The sequence below is a fragment of the Orycteropus afer genome, unplaced genomic scaffold, assembly GCF_000298275.1.
Source record: "Orycteropus afer afer isolate SDZICR_OR568_19922 unplaced genomic scaffold, OryAfe1.0 scaffold00890, whole genome shotgun sequence".
NCBI classification, from domain to species: Eukaryota; Metazoa; Chordata; class Mammalia; order Tubulidentata; family Orycteropodidae; genus Orycteropus; species Orycteropus afer.
In genome coordinates this window covers 188,073-213,817 of record NW_006922477.1, presented here as the reverse complement: position 1 = coordinate 213,817, position 25,745 = coordinate 188,073, and the positions used below count along the sequence as shown (strand labels likewise).

General features: G+C 39.7%; 1 protein-coding gene across 1 annotated transcript in view; it reads right to left on the bottom strand.

Moving 5' to 3' along the window:
* NINL (ninein like) overlaps positions 1–25,745 on the bottom strand; it is a gene marked incomplete at its 5' end in the record, with an annotated part of 227,849 nt that overhangs the window by 56,038 nt on the left and 146,066 nt on the right. Inside the window, 1 exon segment of the mRNA XM_007958241.1 lies at positions 253–411. Coding sequence (XP_007956432.1) covers positions 253–411 — 159 coding nt within the window.

Sequence of the window (25,745 nt, the reverse complement as noted above, 5' to 3'; positions counted from 1 at the left end):
ATGACATGAGACAAAGTATATGTGAACTGCTGTATGAAAAGTGAATTTACTCTGTAAATCTTCACCCAAATCCTAATAAAAAAAAAAAAAAAGATTTAATTATTTTCTTCTCCTTTTTCTATATATAGGGGATTTGCAAAAGCTGGGAAATTCTGTTTATTCCCAGGCTTCCTGGTTATATTTTGGGTGGTACATTTTTCCAGGTCCATGAAGCTGCCTCTCTAATGTCCCCACTCCACTCTGTCCACTCACCTGCTCTTCCTTCTGGTGACCTGCCACCTCTAGCCTGTGTGTTAACAGCTGAATGGTGACTTGGTTCTTCTTGTTTTGGGCCTGGTGGGCAGAGGCCTCCCCACCCAGCTGAATGATCCTGTGTTTGAGCTGGGACAGCTGATCCTTGTATTTCTGACTCTATGGCAAAAAATTTCTAAAACAAAGATAGAATTTTTTTTTTTTTCAATCAGCAACTCATTTCAATGGTTCTCAACTGGGGGGATTTTGGAGTTTTGGTGGTGCTGTGCTTACCTAGTGCTGCTCTGACAAGAATATACCACAGATGGGATGGCATAAATGAACAGGAGTTTATTCTCTTACAGTTCAGGAGGCTAGAAGTCCAAGTTCAAAGTGCCAGACTCTAGGGGATGTGTGAAAGCCCCTCGACCTTGGGCTTCATCTCTGCCTCTTGCTCCTGGCCCACTGAAGCTAGAGGCATCTCTTCACTCAGGCAGCTACTAGCTGCTGAGGCTAACAGGCCCAGGTCAACAAATAAACAGGCACAATCCCGATGTTACCAAACCACACAGCAGGGCATTAACTCAATTCCATTGTAAGTCCCCAAGTCGGCAGCGCATTGCAGGCTACTGCACAACGACACAGCTACATGCAGGTTTCAAGTGTGCCATAAACTTCAGACCATTCCCTAAGGCTTCTGCTTATAGACAGGAAGCAGACCACATTCACTAAGGCAGCTACTCAGCTGCTTGTGGTAGGTCCCACCATGGAGCTGATTGCCAGTCTCATCATGGGGAATAACTACCACCAGCTGCCCAGCCATTCAACCAGGTCCAGCCAAATTGACACGCAAACTGAACTACCACAATTCCACTCCTTGTCAACCTGGCATCTGTAGATATCTTCATTGGGTGGCATCTGTACAGATTTCTCTCACTGGGTGGCTCCAGTCCCCTAATTCCTCTAAGTGGTGACCTCACCCCCTTGGTCCGGCAGGACCCAATCCTCTCCCTCTTGGGCATGGCAGGCCAGCCCTTTCACTCTTGGGCAGCGGCTATGGCTCCATCCTATTCACTCACATGAACGAGTAGTCCCACACTCCAGAACCAAGTTGGTGAAGGCCTGGTTCTTTGAAATCTAGGAGCTGTGGTGGTTCCATCCCCAAAGGCCATGGTCCTAAGCTTTGAGGCAGAGGCAGCTCTGCTTCCATTTCCTTGGCCTCTCTTCTTCTGCTGATTAATGCCAAAGGCAACCCACTCCACAGGAAATCTTCCTGCCCCAAAAGCACTCAGCTTTCTTGCTCCATGGGCCAGCCAACCTGATACTCCATTTCAAGCCGGTCTATTCAACCAATTAATGCCTGAAGGCAACCCACTCTGCCAGGAAACCACCTAACCAAAGGCATCAAGCTTTCTCCTCCATGGGCTGGTAAGGCTGTCGCTGTTTAATGCTGGTCTCTTGGCTCTGCTCCTGCTGTATGCCAGGGTCTCTCTGCTAGGGTCTTGGGTTAAGGACGCACTCCACTCCTGTTTCCACATTTTAGGTATCTGTCAGAGCAGCACCCCACTCTCTTGGTACCAAATTCTGTTGTGGTTACCTAGTGCCACTGTGACAAGAATATACCACCAATGGGATGGCTTAAATAAACAGGAGTTTATTCTCTTACAGTTCAGGAGGCTAGACGTCCAAGTTCAAAGTGCCAGGCTCTAGGGGATGTGTGAAAGCTCCTCGACCTTGGGCTTCAGCTCTGCCTCTTGCTCCCGGCCCACTGAAGCTAGAGGCATCTCTTCACTCAGGCAGCTACTAGCTGCTGAGGCTAACAGGCCCAAGGTCGACAAATAAAATGGCACAGTCCCAATGTTACCAAACCACACAGCAGGCCATTAACTCAAGTCCATTGTAAGTTCCAAACGTGGCAGAGCATGGCACCTGCTGCACAATGACATGGCTACATGCAGGGTTCGAGTGTGCCATAAACTCGAGATCATCCCCCAAGGCTTCAGCTTATATACAAGAAGCACACCACATTCTCTAAGGCTCAGCTGCTTGTGGTAGATCCCACCATGAAGTTGACTGCTAGTCTCATCATGGGGAATAACTACCACAAGCTGCCCAGACATTCAATCAGCCCAGCAAAGTTGACACACAAACTGAACTACCACAGGTGGCATACTGCCGAAGGTATTTGACTGCTAACCAAAAAGTTGGCGGTTCAAACTCATCAGCCACTTCATGAAAGGAATATTAGGCAATCTACTTCTGTTAAGATTTACTGCCTTGAAAACCCAAAGGGGGTCACTATGAGTCGGAATTGACTCGATGGCAGTGAGTTTGGAGTTTAGTTTTGGTTTATGGTACATTTGTCAATGTCTGGAGGCATTTATGATTGTCACAACTGCGGGAACCTGGGGTGGCTACTGGCATCCAGGGATGCTACTAACTAATCTTTATCCAAGGAGTTGAAGTGAGATAATATTCATTACTATTCATGGTACTAAACATCCTAGAGTGCACATGACAGCCCCTAAGCCACAGACTCATCCAGCCCCAAGGAGGGGTCACTATGAGTTGGATCCCACTTGACAACAGTGAGTTTATTTATTTTTTTAATATAATCTTATGTACTGTTCAGTGATGTTAATTCTCTTCATCAGGTTATTCAATCATCACCATAAACCATTCCCAATTTTTTTCCATCACTTTTAACAGAAGCTCAGCATCTACTATGCATTATGTCTTTCTTTCACCCTCCCTTCTATCTACCTCTGTTGTTGCTGTTATGTGCCATCGAGTCGGACCCGACTCATATCGACCCCTCCTTGGGTTGCCGAGATGGTATCACTATGGAAGTAGATAGCCCAACCTTCCTTCCAAGAAGTGGCCGGTGAGTTTGAACCACCAGCCTTCTGGTTAGCAGTCAAGTGCCTTAGGCACTACACTACCAGAGCTCCCTCTACCTACCTCTGTTGTTGTTGTTGTTGTTTGCCGTCGAGTTGGCCCCGACTCATAGCGACCCCTACCTCCAATAACTATTAATAAAATTTAGTCTCTATGCACTAGTCTACTGTAGATAGTGGGATCAAATATTTGGCCTTTTGTGACTGACTTATTTCAGAAGTGAATTTGTGGTTTGGGGAAAGTGAAGCAACAACCAATCTGGGGGACATGTGAACCTATGTGTGTGAGTCTTGGGTGAGTACATCTTCGGGATGTACACATAAAGGAGAAGGGGAGTAACAGAGTATGTGTGGGGCATGTAAGTGAGGGTGGATGAATGAAGTATATCTGAAAGAGATATTCAGAGTGCCCTCTAAATGTATGAGGATGTCTTCTTAAGGCTAGTCAAAATGAGTATGTAAGCAGTGGGCAAAAACTAATGTGAATATGTGCCTTTTAGTTTGTGTGGATCAGGAGTGATAATATATTCTGTGTGGTGTGAGAATGTGAGGATTTTTTAAAAAAATTAATTGTAGTAAATATAATATAGAATAATAAACACTCGCCAACTCAACATTATTTTACATATACAATTCAGTGACACTGTTTACATCCTTAACAGAAGCTCAGTGTCCCCTAGCAATGAATCTCCTCTTTTATCCCTCATGCCTGCCCCTGGTAAACCAATAAACTTTGGTCCCCATACACTTGCCTATTTTTGGTATTTTATATAAGTAGAATACAGTATTTGTCCTTTTGTGACTAGCTTCCTTGACTTATCATAATACTTATTATTTTTTTATTTTTATTGTGATTTTGGTGAAAGTTTACGGAGAAAACCCACTTTCCATACAGCAGTTTATACACATTTTGTTTCATGACATTGATGATTCCCCACAATTTAACAGCTCTCATCCCACTTCCTCCCTGTATCCTTCTTTCCTGTGCATGCCTGCCCCTGAGCTATCTCCCTGGCCTTCCACATTTTTTTAATGCATTTTATTTAAATATAATTTGTGTACATGAAATATACAAAACTAAAGTGATAGGAGTCAATGCATTTTTTTTTTTTTTTTTTGCAGTGTTCGCTCCCCTCTCTTCCCCCCACCGGCAACCAACAAAGATTCCTTCCATATATAAACCTTTCCTTGACCCTCCACAACAATGAACTAATACTATATTTGTCCTTCTGTGATTGACTTATTTCACTCAGGATAATGTCCTCCAAGGTCATCCATATTATGCAGTGTTTTGCAGATTCTACATTATTCTTTAGTGCTGGATAGCATTAATTATCAGCAAATATGAATTTTTTGTTGCCATTTTTGTTATGTGCTTTTTCATGGTGTTGGTTTCTTTGTTCCATATACTTTTCTATGATGGCCTTGTTTTGTTTACGATAGTGTTATCACTTCCTTCATTGCTATTGTTTTAGTATTTGCTAAATATTTTTATTTTGATATGAAGGTTTATCATTTTTCTTTGAGGTTACCCTGTGATTTATATTTTTCTTCCCAAGTTTAGAACAGTCTGTTCTATTTTGTAGTTGTCTTGACTTCCCTACCATCTAGAAGTTTTGTAACTACACAGTTTTTTCCCTCTTTTTGGTCTGTAGTTGTCCTCATTTGTCAAATGTCGTCTCTGGTTCTCTGTTTACAATCTTGTAGGCTTATTTACTTTGGATACTTCCATAGCTGTGTTGGTTTCTAGGTTATGTCATCATGTGTGTTAATGGTTGTTTGCTATTGTTGCTTGTCTGTCCAAAGGACTCCCTTTAGCATCTCTTGTAAGGTTGTCTAGTTTTAACAAATTCCCTTCATTTCTGCTTATCTGGAAATGTCCTGATTTCACCATCATATTTGAGGGACAATTTTGCTAGGTACATAATTCTTGGTTGGAAATTTTTCTCTTTCAGGGTTTCATATATACCATCCAATTGTCTTCTCATCTGCATGGTTTCTGCCAAGAAATACAAGCTTAGTCTTATTGGTTGCCCCTTGTAGGTAACTTTTCATTTTTGAGGTGCTGCTTTTAGGATTCTTAATTTGTCTTTGGTTTTGGTGAGTTTGATGATATGTTTTGGTGATTTTCCTTTGGGGTCTATCCTGTTTGGGGTTCATTGCACTTCCTGATTGGATATATTCTCATCTTTCATCATACCAGGAAAATTCTCTGCCAACAAATCTTTGACAATTTTCTCTGTGGTTTTATTTGTCTCTTCCTGTTCTGGAATTCTGATTACACATAGGTTATTCCTTTTGATGGTATCCCACATGAACTTTAAGCTTTCTTTATTTTGTTTTGACCTTTTTTCTGATTGATCCCTTTCCAAAGAAGTATTGAGGTATTTGCCTTCAATCTCACAAATTCATCTTCCATTAATTCAATTCCACTCCTTTGCCTGTTCAGTGTCTTACCTATTTTGGAAAATTTAGTATTAATCTTCTGGATTTGTGTGTGAAGATTCTGTACCATTTTTAATTTTTCATTTGTTATTTTGTTCTTGTATTGTCTTTTGAATTATTCTAGGGTTTTCTCTGTGCTTTCCTCAATTTTGTCAGTGTTTTCCTTGATCTGCCTCTCAATTTACTGGAGATAGCTAAATATAATTCTTTTGAATTCATTATCAGGGAGTTCCAGTGCTGCATCTTCCTCAAGGATGTGCTTTGGGTCTGTATCCTGGTCCCTTGTTTCTCCTGCTTTATCTTGCTTCTTTGTGTGCACTGTGATGCTCCGTTGTCTCCAAGGCATGGTGATGTTTTTGCGTTTATATTTAACTGGTGATTGTACATTGGTGTGACTTGCACATGATTTTTGTTTTCTTTGTATGTTATCTACGTAAGCAGTTGACAGACCTTATACACTCACCACCTGTCTCCCTTCCTGTTGTCAGCTTCTCATATGATCCTGCCATCCTTGGCAAACAGAACCTATTCTTAGGTCCCTGGAATCCAAATGAGAATGTTGTCACTTTAAAATCCAAAGTAGCTGCTGCTTGTAAACATTCAAAATGGCTGTGCCCTCAGTCACTTTAAATATCCAAAATGGCTGCTATGTGTAGACAATCAAAATGGCTGTGCCCTCCGGATAGTGGAAAGTCCACAGTTCAGGTTGTCTCCCTCCTTGCTGTTTCCCTTCCTAGTCACAGGCCACAAGCTCAGTCGTCCCTGTAGGCCTTGGCAACCAGGGCCAATCTTTAGGTCAATTCTTAGGTCCCAATACCACTTAGAAATATTCAGGCTGTTGGTCCTGTCAGAGTAGCTGACAGTCCACTGCTCTGCCTCTGTATGCACTGCTTTTGTTCAGGGTTTTCCAATATTTGGTACCTCATACACTTCTGTGTACTTTCTTTCAAAGCTCAGGGCTCCAGGATTATCTTCTGTATCTCTGTCAATTGGTTTCTCTTCTCTTTGTTGAGGAGGGTCTGTGTGGTTTGTCTGCCTATTCCTCCATCTTACTGGAAGTCCACCTTACACATTTTTATCTCATAGTTATTTCTAATATGATTTTAAGGAAAGATGAAAAGTAAACTTAAAGCATATGAATCTGTTTACAATCTCCTCTGACCTCTGCCCATGAACACACAAACCCAGCTGGCAGCAGGGTGTCAGTTTTCTTGATACCACTGCTCAGCTGACAAGGGTGCCCAACAGATGCTCCCTGGGTGGGTGCACAAATGACTGTGTGTTCCAACAGCAGCTAGAAAGTTCCTCACAGTCTTTCACCATGTAGATTTCAGTTACTGTCAATCACTTGTCATGGACATATGCATACAAATTACATTTTTGCTGAACAGCATGTTTTCACAGCAGTTAGTTTTGGGGGCAGAGAGTGACCATAATTCCATGGTATTCCCAGGTTTTCTAACACTTCTGAACTTGTCAGCACCACTGGCAATGAACAGAATCATTTTATTTTTCTGTGGGTTTAATAAGCACATATTGGTACGTTAGGGAGTTCCTGGGTGATACAAATGGTTAATGCATTTGACTACTGACAGAAAAGTTAGAGGTTTGAGTCTACCAAAAGGCATTTCAGAAGAAAGGCCTGGTGACCTGCTTAGTCACTGAAAACTCTATGGAGCACAGTTCTACTCTGATACACTTGTGGGCACCATAAAATGGAGCCTAATGCCATAGCAATAGGTGTGGTGTGTGGAACCTTAAGGTTGTTTCAATTACAGTTACATTCAAGGTATGTTTATGACATTTTATTGTGAAACTGAAACTTTTTTTCAATAATGATACGCATTCACCTGTCCTCTGGTGATAGCCTTCATTTCATCAATAGTAACGAATATTATCTCACTTTAACTCTTGGGATAAATACTAGTTAATTTTCTTCTACTCATCTTTAATATTTAAATTATTTATTTGGAAATAGTTTTAAACTTGTAGAACTGTTACAAGAGTAGGACTATTATTACAGAGAATGTTCAAATCCTTTTTTCTAGTCTTGCTGACTAATGGTATTTCTTCCCTTCTGTTTTGCCATTTGAGCTCTTTAGGTACGACACACACAATGTTTTTCTGAGTTGTAACATGGTTACCAGTTTCAAGAAACTTAACCTGAGGTACCACACACACATACCACAGTTTTGTTGGTTGACTTAATAGTGTCCTTCCTGATGGCACCACTCCCTAATGCAAGACACATTCAGACGGGGCAGTGCCATTAGTTGTCCTGTCTCTTAGTCTCTTTGAGTCCAGAGTGTTTCTACAGCCTTTGTCTTCCATGACACTGACATTTTTTACTTCCTTTTGAGTAGACTGTTCCTCATTTTGGGTTTGTCTCATTGCATCATTACTGACAGATTTGGGTGGTAGATTTCTGGCCTAAACATTGCACAGGTGATGCTGTCCTCCTGAGGGCATCACAACTGTCCCTTCATGGTGATCATTTTGGTCACCTTTTTGACTTTTAACTTGCATTCACTTGCACTGCAGAAGGTGATGTGAGATGTCAGCAACTCTCCCCTGGGCATGCTTTTTAGAAAAAGGATATTCTTGCCAAATCTGATCAAGTTTAGGCATAATTTCTTTTTTTACCAGAAATTGAAGTATGTCAACAGGAAACAACTTGACAGCTCCAGAATGTGGGTTTTCCCATGATACAACTGCCTGGTCTATTCAAAGACTCAAAAAGAAAAGCTGCTAGATTGAACATAACTGCATAGTGGAGTCTGCTCCCATAGTCAGCACTCTACCTACCTCCCTGTGCTTCTTCTACCACAGGCCTCTGAAACCAACAGAACAGAACTCCCTGAGGATCAGTTTGGGTCTGCCTGCTTCCCATTCCAATTGGCACCCAATGACTGGCAGGTATCCTGTGTAGCGGCTACACCCACAGCCAGCACACTGCAGGGGGTCTCTGATAACAATAAGGCAGACCTCCCTGGGTGGCCCATCCAGACTATGCCAATGCTTCCTCCATCTGTAACTGTTGGCTGCTGGACTAATATGAACTGCTACAGAAGGTTCCCTACATTGAGGCCAGGAGATGGGTTACCTAGGTAGAGACTGCTACTCCTAGCACCTTAGGGTCAATGGGACTCTGAAACCAACAAGACTGATCTCACAGAGGTTCTTCTAAGGAGTGCCAGCCTCTCTTCCTCCTGAAATGGAGGAAAGTTTGCCTGTTCTTCCCATGAATGAAAACACGTATTTCAGCAGCCCACAAAGAGCAGGGAAAGAAGCCTTGGCAAAACCAGAGGGCAACACCCAGTCCCAAAAGGGGATCGCTAGGTGTGGGATTTCCAATTGATAACATGGTTGGAGAAACACAGAAGGGGAGGGATTAATTACCAGACAGAGAGAGAGAGAGTAAGGAATGTGAGCCATGGTTGACAGATTGATTAGCGCATGACACGATATCTCATCCAAGTGGTCATGCACTCAGGTGAACAGATTGATGACAGTATGTTCTCTTGTGTGTTTGGGAGATAATGAAAATTGAAAACTGAAATCTGCAACTTTCAAATCCTGATTAAATCAGGGAATGGGAAAGAGTTATCACAGACAGGGAGAGGAAACAGTAAGCAAAACCTGAAAGATCTGCTGCCTAAGAGTATTTTGCAGAAGGTAGTGTGGGCAAAAACACCAAATACTGGGGAAAAATAAGAAAGTTAACACCCTTGAACATCCCAACACCTCAACAAAACAAATCACAAGACATATAAAGAACATAGGAATGATGGACCATCTGAATGAACATGATGAAGGGAGTGAAAGGGCATCTCTCACTACCACTGATCTGAATCTGCTTCATAGTGACTCCCATTGGGTTTCCAACTCTGTAAATCTTTACAGAAGTAGACCACCACATCTTTCTTCCACAGAGTGGCTGATGGGTTTGAACTATAGACCTTTTAGTTAGCAGACAAATGCCTTAAAAACCACACCACCAGACCTCCTTGAAAAGGCCATCTAGGGATGATCAAATAATGAGGAAAAAAAAAAAAAAATGAATACTACAACAAAATTAAATATAATAAAAGAGTTAAGGGAAAATATAGACAAAGATGTCAAAGAAAATAATGCAAGGCCAAAATGAGGATCTGAAAAAAAATATTACAATTAAGAGGCACTATAAATGAAATGAGAAATAAAATAGAAGGGCATACAAAAATATTTAATTGGGCAGATAAAAAATCAGCTAATTAGAGGATTTAAAAAATAAAAGAAGCTGAAGAGCTATAAGAATGGAGGCTCAAGAAGGTTGAGCATAGTTAAATGTAATTATGGGACAACATCAAGGTACGTAACACGTGCATCATGTGAATTCCAGAAGGATATGAGACAAAAAGGGACAGAAAAAAACACTTGAAGAAACAATTACAGAAAATTTCCCCAATATAACAAAGGACACGATCTACACAACCAAGAACCCAAGCAGGTTAAATCCACAGAGATCTACACCAAGATTCATTACAGTAAGGTTCTCAAAAAGTAAAGATAAAGAAAGAATCCTGAAAGCAGTGAGAGAGAAGCAAACAGTCACATACAAAGGATCTCCAATAAGATCAAATGCCACTAATTACTCCTCAGGAACACTGATGGCCATAAGGCAATGGAATGAAATATTTAAAGTGCTGAAAGAAAGACAAAAGAAACAACTGTCAACTGGGAATATTATACCCAGTGACATACTTTCAAGAATGAGGATGAAATTAAAATATTCCCAGACAAACATAAGCTAAGAGAGTTTATATCCACCAGGCTTCCTCCAAAAAATTACTAATGGGAGTTCTGTAGATGGAAGGGAAAAGACACTAAAAAGAAATTTAAAGACATACATAAAAAGATAGATCCCTAATAAAGGGAATTGCATGGACAAGTTTAAGGGCTAGTAATAAGGTGTTCATGCTTGGTAATTTTAATTGTTTTGTCCTTTTTTAATAACAAATGTATAAGAAGCAAGTACAAAATTATGTTACAAGGCACATGAAATATAAAGATGTGATTAGTGATACCAACAAGAAAAGTTCAGAGACAGGAATGGTACAGGTATAGAATATCTTGTATGTTATTAACATTAAGGTGGTACCACCTTACCCTTGGATATTGTTCTAGCTACCTACTGCCAGGCTCTAGGGGCTGTGTGAAAGCCCCTTGACCTTGGGCTTCAGCTTTGCCTCTTGCTCCCAGCCCAATGAAGCTAGAGGCATCTCTCCCCTCTGGCAGTTGCTAGCTACTGTGGCTGACAAACCCAAAGTTGACAAGTGAAAAGGCACAGTCCTGATGTTACCAAACCACATAGCAGACCATTAATTCAAGTCCGTTGTAAGTCCCAAGGTCAGCAGAGCATGGCAGGCTGCTGAACAACGACACAGCTACATGCAGTTTTCAATTGTGCCATAAGTTACCATTCCCAAAGCTGTTTCTTATATACGGGAAGCAGACCACATCCCTAAGGCAGCTACTTAGCTGCTCATAGTATATTCCACCAAGGAGTTGATTACCAGTCTCATCATAGGGAATACTACATCCAGCTGCCCAGCCAGTCCACCAGGCCTAGCCAAGTTGACACATAAACATAACCACCACAGATATTATATATACAAGCTGTTAAATGTAATATTCATAGTAACCACTAAGAAAATATCTCAAAAACATACACAAAAGGAAAGATGAAGGGAACTGAAGTCTCAGAACAATAAATCCAGAAAACACAAAAGCAAGCAGAAGTAAAGGACAAAGGCAAAGAGGCTTCTGACACACAAAAAACAACAAAATGGCCCAACTAAATCACTTCTTACAAGTAATCACAATGAATGTAAATACAGTAAGTGCTCCAATCAAAAGGCAGAGAGTGGCAGAATGGATAGAAAATATAATCCAATTACATGCTGTTTACAAGAGATACACACTAGACCCAAGGACAAAGATAGGTTGAAAGTGAAAGGAAGACTATATTCCATGTAAACAATAACCAGAAGAAAGCTAGGGTAGCAATCTTAATATCAGACGAAGAAGACGTTAACACCATGAACTTTATATAGTAATAAACGGTCAATTAATCAAGAAGATTTAACAATAATAAATATATATGCACCCAACATTGGAGCACCTAAATATATGCAGCAGACACTGATAGAACTGAAAAGCCCTAGAGTAATAGTTGCTGACTTCAACACACCACTTTCTATACAGGATAGAAGATCTAGAAGGAAGATCAACAAGGCAACATAAGACCTGAATGACACTATAAATCACGTAGACTTAACAGACTTACACAGAACAATCCACTCAAGAACAGTATAATACATGTACTACTCTCCAGGAAAGACCACATATTAGGCCACAAAGCAAGTCTTGATAAATTTAAAAAGATTGAAGTCATACAAAGTATCCTCTCTGAGCTTAATAGAGTAAAGCTAGAAATCAGTAACAACAACAAAACCATAAAAAAAGCCTAGAAAATATACAAACATATGTAAATGAAATAATATATTATCAAATTACTTACTGGTCAAGGAGAAATAAATTTCCTAAAGTCAAATAAAAATGACAATATCACATACTAATACTTATGGGATTAAGTGAAGGCAGTACTTAGAGGGAAACTTGTATCAATAAGAGAGAAGAAGAAAAGATCTCACATTTACAGCTTAATCCAACAATTCTAGAAACTAGAAAACCAAGTCTAAACCTACTAGAAAAAGAAAATAATGAAGATCAGAGCAGAAATAAAATCGAAAATGAAAAACAGAGTCCATAAAACCAGAAGTTAGCTTTTTGAAAAGATGAATAAAATCAACAAACCTTTAGCTAGACTGACAAAGGAAAACAAAAGATGTTGTGGCAGTTAAGGTTATGTGGTGGGCCATGGTTTTGAGTGCTTGGCAGTTGGACATAGTTATCCCCCACAATAAGATTGTAATCAGCTCCATAGTGGAATCTGCTATCAGCAGCTAAGTAGTTGCCTTCAGGGTGTGGCCTCCTTCCATTAAATAAGGAGAAGCTTTGAGGACGGTCTCTAGCTTTTGCCACATTTGGATCCTGCATTTGACTGAGTCTTCATAAGGAGTGGCCTGCCATGTTGCCTGCCACTCTTGGAACTGTGCCATTTTACCTGCCAACCTTGATGAGTTTGTCAGCCTCAGCAGCCTGCAGCCTGAGTTAGGAGATGCCTCTAGCTCCAGTGGGCCTGGAATAAGAGGCATAGCTGAAGCCCAAGGATAAGAGGCTTTCATCCAGCCAGCATTCTGAATTTGGACTTCTAGCCTACTAAACTGTAAGAAAATAAATTTCTGTTTGTTAAAGTAATCCACTTTTATCATGTCTGTTATAGCAGCACTACAGAACCAAAACGGATGTAACTAATAAAAATAAAAAACGAAAGAGAGGACATTAAAATGGACCTAATCAAAATAAAAATAATTATGACAGAAAATTTTGAATAAACATAAGGCGACTAACTGGATAACCTGGATGAAATGGAAGCGTTTTCAGACGCACAACACAACCTACTCAAACTGACTCAAGAGGTAAAAAAAAGTTTCAACAGTCCCATAACAAGTGAAGAGATTGAATCAGTAATCAAAAACTTCCACCTAAAAATAACAAAAAATAACTTCTGGGCCAGATGGCTTCACTGAAGTGGCATCAGGATTAGAGGAAGACTCATTAACAACCTGCAGATGACACAACTTTACTTGCTGAAAGTGAGGACGACTTGAAGCACTTACTGATGAAGATTAAAGACTACAGTCTACAGTATAGATTACACCTCAATAAAAAGAAAACAAAAATCCTCACAACTGGTCCAATAAACAGCTTCATGATAAATAGAGAAAAGACTGAAGTTGTCAAGGACTTCATATTACTTGGTTCTACAATCAACGCTAATGGAAGCAGCAGTCAAGACATCAGACAACATATTGCATTGGACAAATCTGGTGCAAAAGACCTCTTTCAAGCAATGAAGAGCAAAGATGTCTCTTTGAAGACTAAGGTACACCTAACCCAAGCCATGGTATTTTCAGTCATCTCTTCTGCATGTGAGAGCTGGACAATGAATAGGGAAGACTGAAGAAGAGTTGATGCTTTTGAGTTGTGGTGTTGAAGAATGCTAAGAGTACCATGGTCTGCTAAAAGGACTAACAAATCTGTCCTGGAAGATGTGCAGACAGAATGCTCCTTGGAAGTAAGAATGGCCAGACTTTGTCTCACCTGCTTTGGTCATGTTGTCAGAAGGAACCATTCCCTGGAAAAGGATGTCATGCATGGTAAAGTAGAAGGTCAACGAAGAAGGGGATGGATTGACACTGGCTGCAACAATGGGCTCAGATATAGCAAGGATCATGAGGCTGGCACAAGATCGGGCAGTGTTTCATTCCACTGTGCAAAAGGTCACTATGAGTTGAGACTACTCGATAGCACCTAACAACAACAACAAATTGGAAAAGAATTAAAATAATCTATATTCAAAGACAACATGATCCTAAACAAAGCAAACTAAAGCCATTTCCATTGAGCCACCTGCAGCTCACAGCAACCCTGTAGCAATATTCAGAAAATCCCAAAGAATCTGCAAGAAAACATCTAGAGCTAATAGAGGAATTTAGCAAAGTTATAGTGTACAAAGTCAAGAACAACAACAACAAAAATCAGTTGGGTTTCTATACATCAGCAGTGAGAAGTCTGAAAGGGAAATCAGAGAAACAATTCCATTTATAATAGCATCTAAAAGTACAAACATAGGAATAAATTTAACCAGAGATGCGAAGGACTCTATAATGAAAATTATAAAACACTGCTGAAAGAGATTAAAGAAGACATATATAATGGAAAGGTGTTCTAAGTTCATGGACTGGTAGACTTAATATTGTTAAGATGTCACTATTACTCCAAGTGATCACAGATTCAAGACAATCTTGATCAAAATTCAAACAGCCTTCTTTACAGAAATTGAGAAGCCAATCCTCAATTTTATTAATTATCTAACATAATAACAAAAGCACAAACAGCAAAAACCAAAATAAATAAATAGGACCTAATAAAATTACAAAACTGTTGTTGTTTATCAAAAAACTACAAAAAAGTGAAGATAGGCTACTGGCTGGGAGAACAACTTCAAAAACCATATATCCAATATATAGAAAACTCTAACAACAACAAAGGACAAATAACCCAATCATGAAATGCACAAAGGACTAGAATAGATATTTCACCATAGACGACATTCAAATGGTCATCAAATATACTCTGGTGTAGTAAATTATTAATATGGTCCTTCTAGCCGTAGTCCTTTATTTTGTCATGTATTGTAAATCCTGGCCTCTATGCTTCTGTCTTATGGACCATTTTGGAATGAGTGGTTCAATTTTTTTTTTTTTTTGGTTAAGAAGGGAAGGAGAGTACCAAGGAGAGGAATAGTAGTTGCTGTTAGAGACGATAAACTGTAAAAGGGTTATCAATTATATCATGTTCAGGAAAAGTGTGTAAAAAGAGAAGTGTGAGAAAAAAAAAGAGACCAAAATATCCCACCACTTAAGTTTATCTGGGGGAGAAAGAAAATCAACTGATTTTTTGGGGCACGGGATTTGCTCATGCTGCCTTGGAAAAGGGTGGTAACGTGTGTGCCTTTGTCTCGAAGCTTCCAGATCTTTTTGTTATCAAAAGACACCTTCCAGAATCCCAGTTACCATCATGCCTCTTGAGCAAAAAAAGTGAAGAATGTAAAAATAGCTTGAAACATTTATAAAGCAAACTACATTACTATTATATGCTAAATGATGCAACAGTTAACACTTCCTGATAACTGAATGGTAGGCAGTTTAAAGCCACCCACTGGCTCCAGGGGAAAAAGCTCTGTCAATCTGCTCCCATAAAGATTCCAAACCCAAAAATCAAAAACCGACTGCCATCAAGGCGATTCTGACTCCTAGCAACCACCATAGGGTTTCCAAAGCTGAAAAAAATAAAAAAATGAAAAAGAGAGATGAAAGAGTGGTACAGCAGTTTGGGAAAGTCGGACATTCGTGACATCTTTAAACTCCACTTCACAGGGACTAGCCTTGTGCTAATCCTTCTAAAACAAATTATTTGCGCACACATGAAAAGATGCTCAACCTCATTAGCCATCAGGGAGATGCAAATCAAAACTACAATTAGATGACATTTCACTCCCACTGTTGTTGTTGTATGCCATCGAGTCAGCCCCAACTCATAGCGACCCCTCCTTGGGTTTCCGAGGCCGTATCACTACGGAAGTAGGATTGCCCGACCTTCCTTCCAAGGAGTGGCTGGTGGGTTTGAACCACGAGCCTTCTGGTTAGCAGTCAAGTGCCTTAGACACTATGCTACCAGAGCTCCTTCACTCCCACTAGGATGCCTAATTTGAAATACCAGTGGCACAGCCTCCAATTTAACCGCAACATGCAAGCCATCGCAGAATGACAAACTGACAGATGAGTGGTGACAGTTCTTCAAAAAATTAAAAATAGAACTAGAATATGGCTCAGCACTTCCACACCTAGGTATGTATCCAAAAGACTTGAAAGTAAAGATTCAAAAAGAGGCTTTTTGAATGTTTGGGAGCTCTGGGTGCCTAAGGTATTTGACTGCTATCCAGAAGTCTAGCGGTTCAAACCCATGAGCCACTCCTCAGAAGGAAGGTTAGGCAATCTACTTCCACAGTGATACTGCCTCGGAAACCCAAGGAGTCACTATGAGTCAGATCTGACTCAACAGCAGTGGGTTTGGTTTATACCAATGTTTAACAACCTGCAATAGGCAGACCACACAACCTTTTTGCTGAAAGTGAAGATGACTTGAAGTAAGTGTACTGATGAAGATTGAAGACTACAGTCTGCAGTATGGATTACACCTCAACATAAAGAAAACAAAAATCCTCACAAATGGACCAATAAGCAGCCTGAAGATAAATGCAGAAAAGATTTCAGCTGTCAAAGATTTCATATTACTTGGATCCACAATCTACACCAATGGAAGCAGCAGTCAAGAAATCAGATGATGTATGGCACTGGGCAAAGCTGCTGCAAAAGACCTCTTTAAAGTGCTGAAGAGCATAGATGTCCCTTTGAAGACTAAAGTGTGCCTCATCCAAGCCATGGTCTTTTCAATCTCTTCATATGCACATGAAAGCTGGAGAATGAATAAGGAAGACCAAAGAAGAATTGATGTTTTTGAATTGTAGTGTTGGTGAAGTATACTGAAAGTCCCATGGACTGACAGAAGAACTAACAAATATGTCCTGGATGAAGTGCAGTTGGAATGCTCCTTGGAACCGAAAATGGGCAGACTTTGTCTCGCCTATTTTGATCAAGTTGTCAGAGGGATCATTCCCTGGAAAAGGATATCATGCTTGGTAAAGTGGAGGGTCAGTGAAAAAGGGGAAGATGCTCAATGAGATGGATTGATATAGTGGATGCAACAACAAGCTCAGGTATAGCAAGGATTGTGAGCTGCCAAAGGACCAGGCAGTGTTTTGTTCTGTTGTACATACAGTTGCTATGAGTCAAAGGGGACTCAGTGGCATCTAACAACAACAACAACAACAAAGGATGCCTAAAAGAGAGTTCTGGTGGCACTAGGGTTAAGGCATGGGGCTATTAACCAAAAGGTTGGCAGTTTGAACCCACCAGTTGTTCCACAGGGGGAAGATGAAGCAGTCTGCTTCTATAGATTTATAGCTTTGGAATCCCTATAGGGCTGTTTTATTCTGTCCTATAGGGTTCATAGGAGTTGGAATTGACTGCACAGCAGTGGATTTAGTTTGGTTTTAGGATGGTAATATTTTTTTAAAAAAAGAAACAGAAAATAACAAATATTGGTGAGATGTAGAGAAACTGGAACTCTTGGCCACTGATGATAGGAATGCAAAATGGTACAGTCATTATGGAAAACAGTGTGGCATTTCTTGAAAAAACTAAAAATAGAATTAGTATGTGGCTCAGCAATTCCACTCTTAGGTATATATCCAAAAGACTCACAGGTAGAGATTCAAAGAGACTTGTATACCAATGTTTACTGCAGCACTATTCACCATAGCCAAAAGATGGAAACAATTTAAATAGCCAACAATAGATAAATGGATAACTAAAAGGTAGTATATACATACGAAAGAATACCATTAAGCCAGTAGGTGAAATGAAATCTTGATATATGTTACAATATGAATGGAGCTTAAAGACATGCTGAATGAAGTAAGTCAATGACAAAAAGATAAATATTGTATGACCTTACTTATGTAAAGACAAAAAGAGACAAATCAAAGTTTATTAGTGGTTATCAAGTGGGGGAGTGAGAAGAAAAGGAGGTTATTGCTTATGGAGTACTGAGTTTCAATTTATGGTGATGGAAAAAATGCACTGATAAGGATAGAGCCACTTATTGTACATGCTGTCAGTAAGTAGTATACCTATAAAATGCTGAAATGGAAAAAGTTGTGTAATAGGCATACTTACAACAATGACAAAAAAAAAAAAAAAAAAGAATAGCTGCTGAGGCTGCTTATATACAACCAAACATCTTATGGGATTTGGTTCCTTGGTTTAGAGGTGTAGGATCATGGTTTCATGGGATATCCAGTAATTGGCCCAAGAATGTGTTTAGTGAGTGTGTTCTACCCTGTAATTTGTTGCACAGTGTCTGGTGTCTTGAAAGTTTGCAAGTATCCATCCAAAGCACAACTAGTTTCTATTTCTGGAGCAAAAAAGGGAAAAGGACAGTCAGGAATATGAGGAGGAGATGGAATGTGTGGTTAACTGCCTCCATGAACAACTGCCTCTTTTGCCATGAGACCAAAAGAACTGGATGGTGCTTGGCTAACATTCTTTAAGTATAGCCAGAGTACTCCATAGAAGCAAGGATGGTAAGTCTCTGTTCCACATACACTGGACATGTTATCAGAAAGGACCTGTCAATGGAGAAGGAAATAATGCTTGATGAAGTAAAGGGTCAGTGAAAAAAAAGGAAGACCCTCAAGGAGATGGACTGGTACAATTGCTGCAACAATGGGCTCAAACACAACAATGACTGTGAAGATGGCAAAGGACCAGGTAGTGTTTCATTCTGTTGTATATAGGGTCACTATGAGTCAGAATGGACCTGATAGCACCTATCAACACCATTACTGAACAGCTTGATCAAAGATTCTATAAAAGAATCTTTGATAGAAAGGGGTAGAATGCAGAACAGAATTTCAGCTTCTCCTGGACTTAAAACTTTCTGGAGCCATGGAGGCTGGATGAACCCCTGAAATTATTGCCTTTAGATAATCTTTAAACCTTAAACCAAAAATATCACCTGAAGACTTCTTAAAACCAAACAGTAGTTTAGCTTAATTCGTTTTTTTTTTTAAAAAGTGTGACTTGAACATTGTGCTTTTTTTTTTGTAAATTATCTCTATGGTATCAAATTGACAGCAGCAAGTTGAAATATTACATAGCAACGTTAGGGAACAGTGAGTTTATATTAATAGGAGAGGTACAACTCAAAAAAAGTGGGTAAGAATGGTTGTACAGCTTGAAGAATGTAATAGCTATCATGGAATTGTTCATGTAGAAACCTTAATTGTGTATGTTTTGTTGTGTATATTCTCAACAACAAAAATAAAATACAATGACTACAAAGACACTGAGGTCAACTGTGCTTTCCACTGCCACTCCTAACAATATCTCACATCCCACATCCTCTTCTGCAATGTGGTCCATCAGGAGAGGGAACCCAATATTCTCTTGTGATATCGGAGGTCTGAGTAAGCACTAGTACCTAACAGAAGATGGAGGTAATGAAGCATGATACTGACAAGTCTTGATCAGAAGAAGGATTGGCCTCCCTCTAAGGACACTTGCTCTCCAATACTCGCTTCTCTAGATATTCCTTTCAGGAGCCTAGCCCCAATACCACCTGGAGAGCCCTGTGTCCACACATGTGTGACCAAGGGGCCTTCAAATGATGCCAACCCCAGCCATCACATCTTGTCAGCTGAGGCCCAGAAATCATAGGTTAAAGATAGCCTATCCTGCTGTGTCCTGCCTCAGTCCTGACCCGCAGATCTCCAAATATAACCAAGTGATCCTTTTATGCCACCAAAAAATGGAAGAGAATTAATAGCCACATGTAAAGGGTTAACTTCAATTAGATCCTAATTCCAAAAAATCTACTGTAGTCAGAATATTAGACTATATTAGGTAATTACAGTTAATTTTCTTAGGTGTTATAGTAGTGCTGTGGTTACGCAGAAGGATGCAGTTATTTTTCGGAGATGTCTGCTGAAATATTTAGGAGTGGGATATCCTTATACCTGCACCTTTTACATAGTTCAGAACACACACACACACAGATAGATATGAAAGGATAAAGCACATATGGCCTTGTTAACAATTATTGCATTAAGATGCTCACATGCAGGTGACCATTGAACATTCCTTCAAATTTTCTGTGTCTAAAGTTTTCCCAATGAAAAGCTGAGAGGAAGAAACAAATGGATGCCTGTAGTTACTTGACAAATGTGTCATGGAGATGAACCAGAAAGAGGGTGGATAGGATCATGAGAACATTGATTCTGGGCCCTGGAAAGCCACAGAAGAGTCATTTCCACAGGAAGCTGGAGTCATCCATTTTCAGGCAATTCTAGAGTCTTCAGTATTCATCTCAAATCAATCCATGAATTAGCCTGTTTATGGGGAAGATTTATAATCATGAAAGCAAACACCCTAAACTGCAAGCTCTCAACTCAGTGGTCTGAGGTAGTCTCCACAGCAGAAACCTCTCTTGTGTGCCATGTGTGGAGGCTCATGAGGGGACAGAGGATGCATCCTAAGAAAACAGTTGTAAGGACTTATCTTGGGGACAGATCAGTGTTTAGGAAATAGAAGACATAAAACACCATGACATGAAGGGAGGCATAGTAGCAAGGTTCTGCAACTCTTCTTATGAAAATCTCATAAACATTACTGGTAATTTAGACATTATTCTAAAACTTATATGAAAAGATACAGTCTAGAATAGATAAAATAATCCTGACAAAAAGGAATAAAGTTGGAGGAATCATTCTACCTAATATAAAACAAACAAAAAAACAAAACCAAATTCACTGCCTTTGAGTCAACTCTGACTCATAGCATCTCCTCCTTGGATTTCCAAGGTGGTATCTCTATGGAAGTAGATTGCCCAGGCTTCTTTCTGAGGAGTTGTTGGTGGGTTTGAACCACCAGCCTTCTGGTTAGCCATCAAATGCCTTAGGCACTATGCCACCAGATTAAGGCCTATTATATAGCTACAGGAATTAAGACAGTGTTATATAGGTAAAGACACAGGCACACAGATGAATAATAGAACAAAAATAGACTCATACAAGTATGTTTAAATGTTTTGCAATAAAGGTACAAGATAAATCCAATGGAAGAAAGATAACTTTTTCAACAAATGGTGCTGCAGCAACTGGACAAACCATAAAGAAAAATGAACCTCAATCTAAACTTCACATCTCATACAAAACCTAATTCAAAATGGATCATGGATTTAAATGTAAATTGCAAAACAAAAACTCTTAGGAAAGAACAGTTAGGTGTCATCAAGTCAGTTCTGAATCACAGCAACCCTAGTACAACAGAACGAAACACTACCTGGTCCTGTGCCATCCTAACAATCTTTGCTATGCTTGAGCACATCTTTCCAGCAACTGTGTCAATCCATCTCATTCAGGGTCTTCCCCTTTCTTGTTGACCCTCTATTTCAGCAGGCATGATATCCCTCTCCAGGGACTGGGTCCTTTGGACAATATGACCAAAGTACATGAGATGAAGACTGGCCATTCTCACATCTATGGAGCATTCTGGCTGTACTTCTTCCAAGAGAGATTTTTTCATTTCTTCTGGCAGCCCATGGTATTTTCAGTATTTTCACCACACCACATACCAACACCATCATTTAAATGCATCAATTCTTGTTCGTTCTTCCTTATTCATTGTTTGGCTTTCACATGCATATGAAGCTACTGAAAATGCCATGGCTTGGGTCAGGGGAACCTGAGTCTTCAAAGTGACATGTTTGCTCTTAAACACTTTAAAGAAGTCTTTTGCAGAAGATTTGCCCAAAGAAATACATTGTTTCATTATTTGATTGCTGCCTCTAGGGATGCTGACTGGGGATCCAAGTAAAATGAAATCCTTGACAAATTTAATCTTTTCTCCATTTATAATGAAGTTGCTGATTGGCCAAGTTATAAGGATTATTGTTTGCTTTATGTTGAGTTGTAATCCATACTGAAAGCTGTAGTCTGATCTTCTTCAATAAGTGCTTCAAGTCATCTTCACTTTCAGCAAGCAAGACTGTGTCATCTGCATATCACAGGCTGTTAATGCATCTTCCTCCAATTATGACTTCATATTCTTCTTCATGTAGTCTAGCTTCTCAGATTATGTGCTCAGCAAACAGATTGAGTAAGTATGGTGAAAGGATACAATGGTGACACAAACCTTTCCTGATTTTAAACCATGTAGAACCTTGTTCTGTTCAAATGACTGCCTCTTGGTGTATGTAGAGATTCCTCATGAGCATAATTCAGTGTTCTGGAATTCTAATTCTCCTCAATGTTGTCAGTAATTTGTTACAATTCATGCAGTTGAATGCCTTTGCAGAGTCAATAAAGATCAGATGAACATCTTTCTGGAATTTGCTTTCAGCTACGATCCACCTCACATCAGCAATGATATCCATTGTTCCACATCCTCTTCTGAATTTGGCTTGAATTTCTGGCAGTTCCCTCCTAATATACTGCTGCAAATGTTTTGACTTACCTTCAGCAAAATTTTACTTGTGTGTGATATTATTGATGTTGACTGATTATTTCCTCATTCTGTTGCATTACCTTTCTATGGAATGGGCAAAAATATGGATCTCTTCCAGTTGGTTGGCCAGGTAGCTGTCTTCCAAATTTCTTGAAATAAATGTGTGAGCCCCTTCAGTGCTGCATCCATTTGTTGAAACATCTCAATGAGTATTCTGTCAATTCCTGGAGTCCTGTTTTTTACCAATTTCAGAGCAGCTTGAACTTTTTCCTTCAATATCATATACTACCTTCTTGATCATATTGAATGATGACCAACTCTTTTCACTACAGTGATTATGTGTATTCCTTTCATCTTCTTTTGATGCTTCCTGCATTGCTCAATATTTTGTTCATAGAATCCTTCAATAATGCAACTCAAGAACTGAATTTTTTCAACGTTTTAAGCCTGAGAAATGGCAAGTGTGTTCCTCCCTTTCAGTTTTCTAATTCTAGGTCTCTGCACATTTCATTATATAACTTTACTTTGTCTTCTAAAGCTGCCCTTTGAAATCTTCTGTTCCACTCTTTTATTTCATCATTTCTTCCAATTGCTTTTGTTGCTCTCTGTTCAAGAGCAAGTTTCAGAGTGTATTCTGACATTCTTTTGGTCTTTTCATCCTTTCCTATCTTTTTAATGACCTTATGCTTTCTTCATATATGATATTCTTGATGTCATCCCACAATTCATCTGGTCTTCAGTCATTAGTGTTCAATGCAACAAATCTATTCTTTAGATGGTCTCAATACAGATTGCCTCAAAAATATAATCAAGGTTCTATTTTTGGCTCTCATAGACTTCTTTTTCTTCAGCTTCAACTTGAATTTGCATGTAAGCAATTGATGGTCTATTCCACATTCAGCTCCTGGCCTTTTCCTAACTGATAATAACTACTCTATCACCTCATTGGTCTTGCAAAATTCAATTATGCAGTCTCTGGCATCATTTCTTTCACCAAGGCCACATTTTCTAAATACTGCTGCTCCTTTATTTCCAAGTTTTGCATTGTAATCAACAATAATTACCAACTTTGATTACATGTTTGGTAAATGTCAGACTGCAGAAGTTGGTAAAAATCTTCAGTTTCTCCTTCTTTAGCTTTAGAGGTTGATATGTCTATTTGAATAATAGTAGCATTAACTGGTCTTCCTTGTAGGCACGTGGATATTATTCTATCCCTGCCACTTGTCTGTCAGTTTGTTGTACTGTGGTAGCTTGTGTGTTGCTGTGAGGTGGGAAGTTATGACACTGTTATTGTAATACCAGCAGAATCATCATAGTGGACAGGTTTCAGCAGAGCTTGCAGCCTAAGACATACTATGAAGAAGGATGGGACCATCTACTGATGAAAAAATTGACAAGTGAAAACCTTATGAATATCAGTGAAACAAGGGCAGATATTTACCTGAAAACTTTATGCATAGTAGAGAAACACTGTCTGATATACTGTCAGCTGAGCCCCTCAGCTTTGAACGTATTCAAAGTATGACTGGGGAAGAGTTGGCTCCTCAAAGTACACTTCATCTAATGACGTGGATGGAGCAAATCTTTTAGGACCTCCATTTGCTGATGTGGCATGACTCAAAATCAGAATAAACAGTTGTAAACATTAACGAACAATGGGAATGTAGAATTTAAGAAGTATGAATGTAGGAAAATAGGAAGTTGTCAAAAATGAAATGGAATATATAAATGTTGATATTCTCCACACCCACCACTGCCAACGAGTCGGATCTGACTCATAACAACTCCTCCTTGGGTTTCCGAGGCAGTATCACTATGGAAGTAGATTGCCCAACTTTCCTTCCAAGGAGTCAAATGCTTTAGGCACTATGCTACCAGAGCTCCAGTTGATATTATAGGCATTCCAAAAAGAAAAAAAAAAAAAGGGAGCTCCTAAGCATTAATGAGTTGAAATGCACTGCTATTAGCCATTTTGAATCAGACAATCATATGCTCTGATATGCTGGGAATGACAAATTGAATGAGAATGGTATTGCACTCATCATCAAAAAGAACATGTTAAGATCTACCCTGAAGAGCAATGCTCTCACTGATAAGATAATATCCACGTGTCTACAAGGAAGACCAATTAATACTAAGAGTATTCAAATTTGCGTACCAACCACCAAAGATGGAGAAGATATGCAGATGGCACATAAGTCTATGAAAAGATGTTCATATAATTAGCCATCAGGGAAATATAAATTAAAACAACATGAGATATCACTGCACATGTTTCAGAATGGCTAAAACAAAAATTAAACCTATAAAAAGAAAACTACAAAACACTACTACAAGAAATTATAAGAGGAGTGTAGAGAATATGGCCTAGTGTCTAAGGCATGTGACTGCTAACCAGAAGGCTGGCAGTTCAAACCCACTAGCCACTCCTTAGGAGGAAGGCTGGGCAATCTATTTCTGTAGAGATACCACCTCAGAACCCCAAAGAGGGGTCGTTGTGAGTTGGTTTCAATGCAATACCAGTGAATTTTTGTTGTTGTTCAGAAGAAGAACCTGGAGAAAAATGGAGCTGCGCACTGCCAGCTATCTTGAAGGCACAGCCATTTTGAATATTTCCCAATAGCATGCTAAGAAATGGCTCTGCTCACCAAGGCTGCATAGGCAAGGACTACATTGCTGCCTCATGACCAGAAGGAAGAACAGCGAGGAACAGGTGGACCTGTGGACTGCTGGTGGCTGTCCTGAGGGCACAGCCATTCTGGATGTTTCCAAGTGGCTAGCGCAGCCATTTTTAATATGTGCAATGTGCGTTCGTGCTTGGACTATGACCTGGGAGTTGGCTCCATTTGCCAAGGACAGCATGGGCAACCTCACTTGAGACTGATGACTGGAGAAGTATGATATTTCCCTAGTTTCTCCTGTGCCCCATGTCCTCTTGGTGAACAAGGATATGGGCAACCCCATGACTCCACCCAACTTCTTGATCTGCAGGGATTCCATCCCAGTCTGTGCCTGGCAGAGCCTGGGTGCTGTTTTGCCTGGCACCTCACCATTTTGTTTTGCTTGTTTGTTTTTAAATTATTCATCTTCCCCCTTTCTTCCTTTTTTCTTTTTTCACTTGCCTTCGCCTGGTTCCCTTCTTTGTCTTTCTTTTGTTTCTTCCAATTCCCTGTTTTTCCTTTTACAGTTTTCCTTGTTCTTTTATATTTCTTCTATTCTAGCATTCCTCCCTCACCAGATATTGTGGCTTTCTTTTTTTTTTTTTGATTTGGGTGAAGATTTACAGAGTAAATTCACTTTTCATACAGCAGTT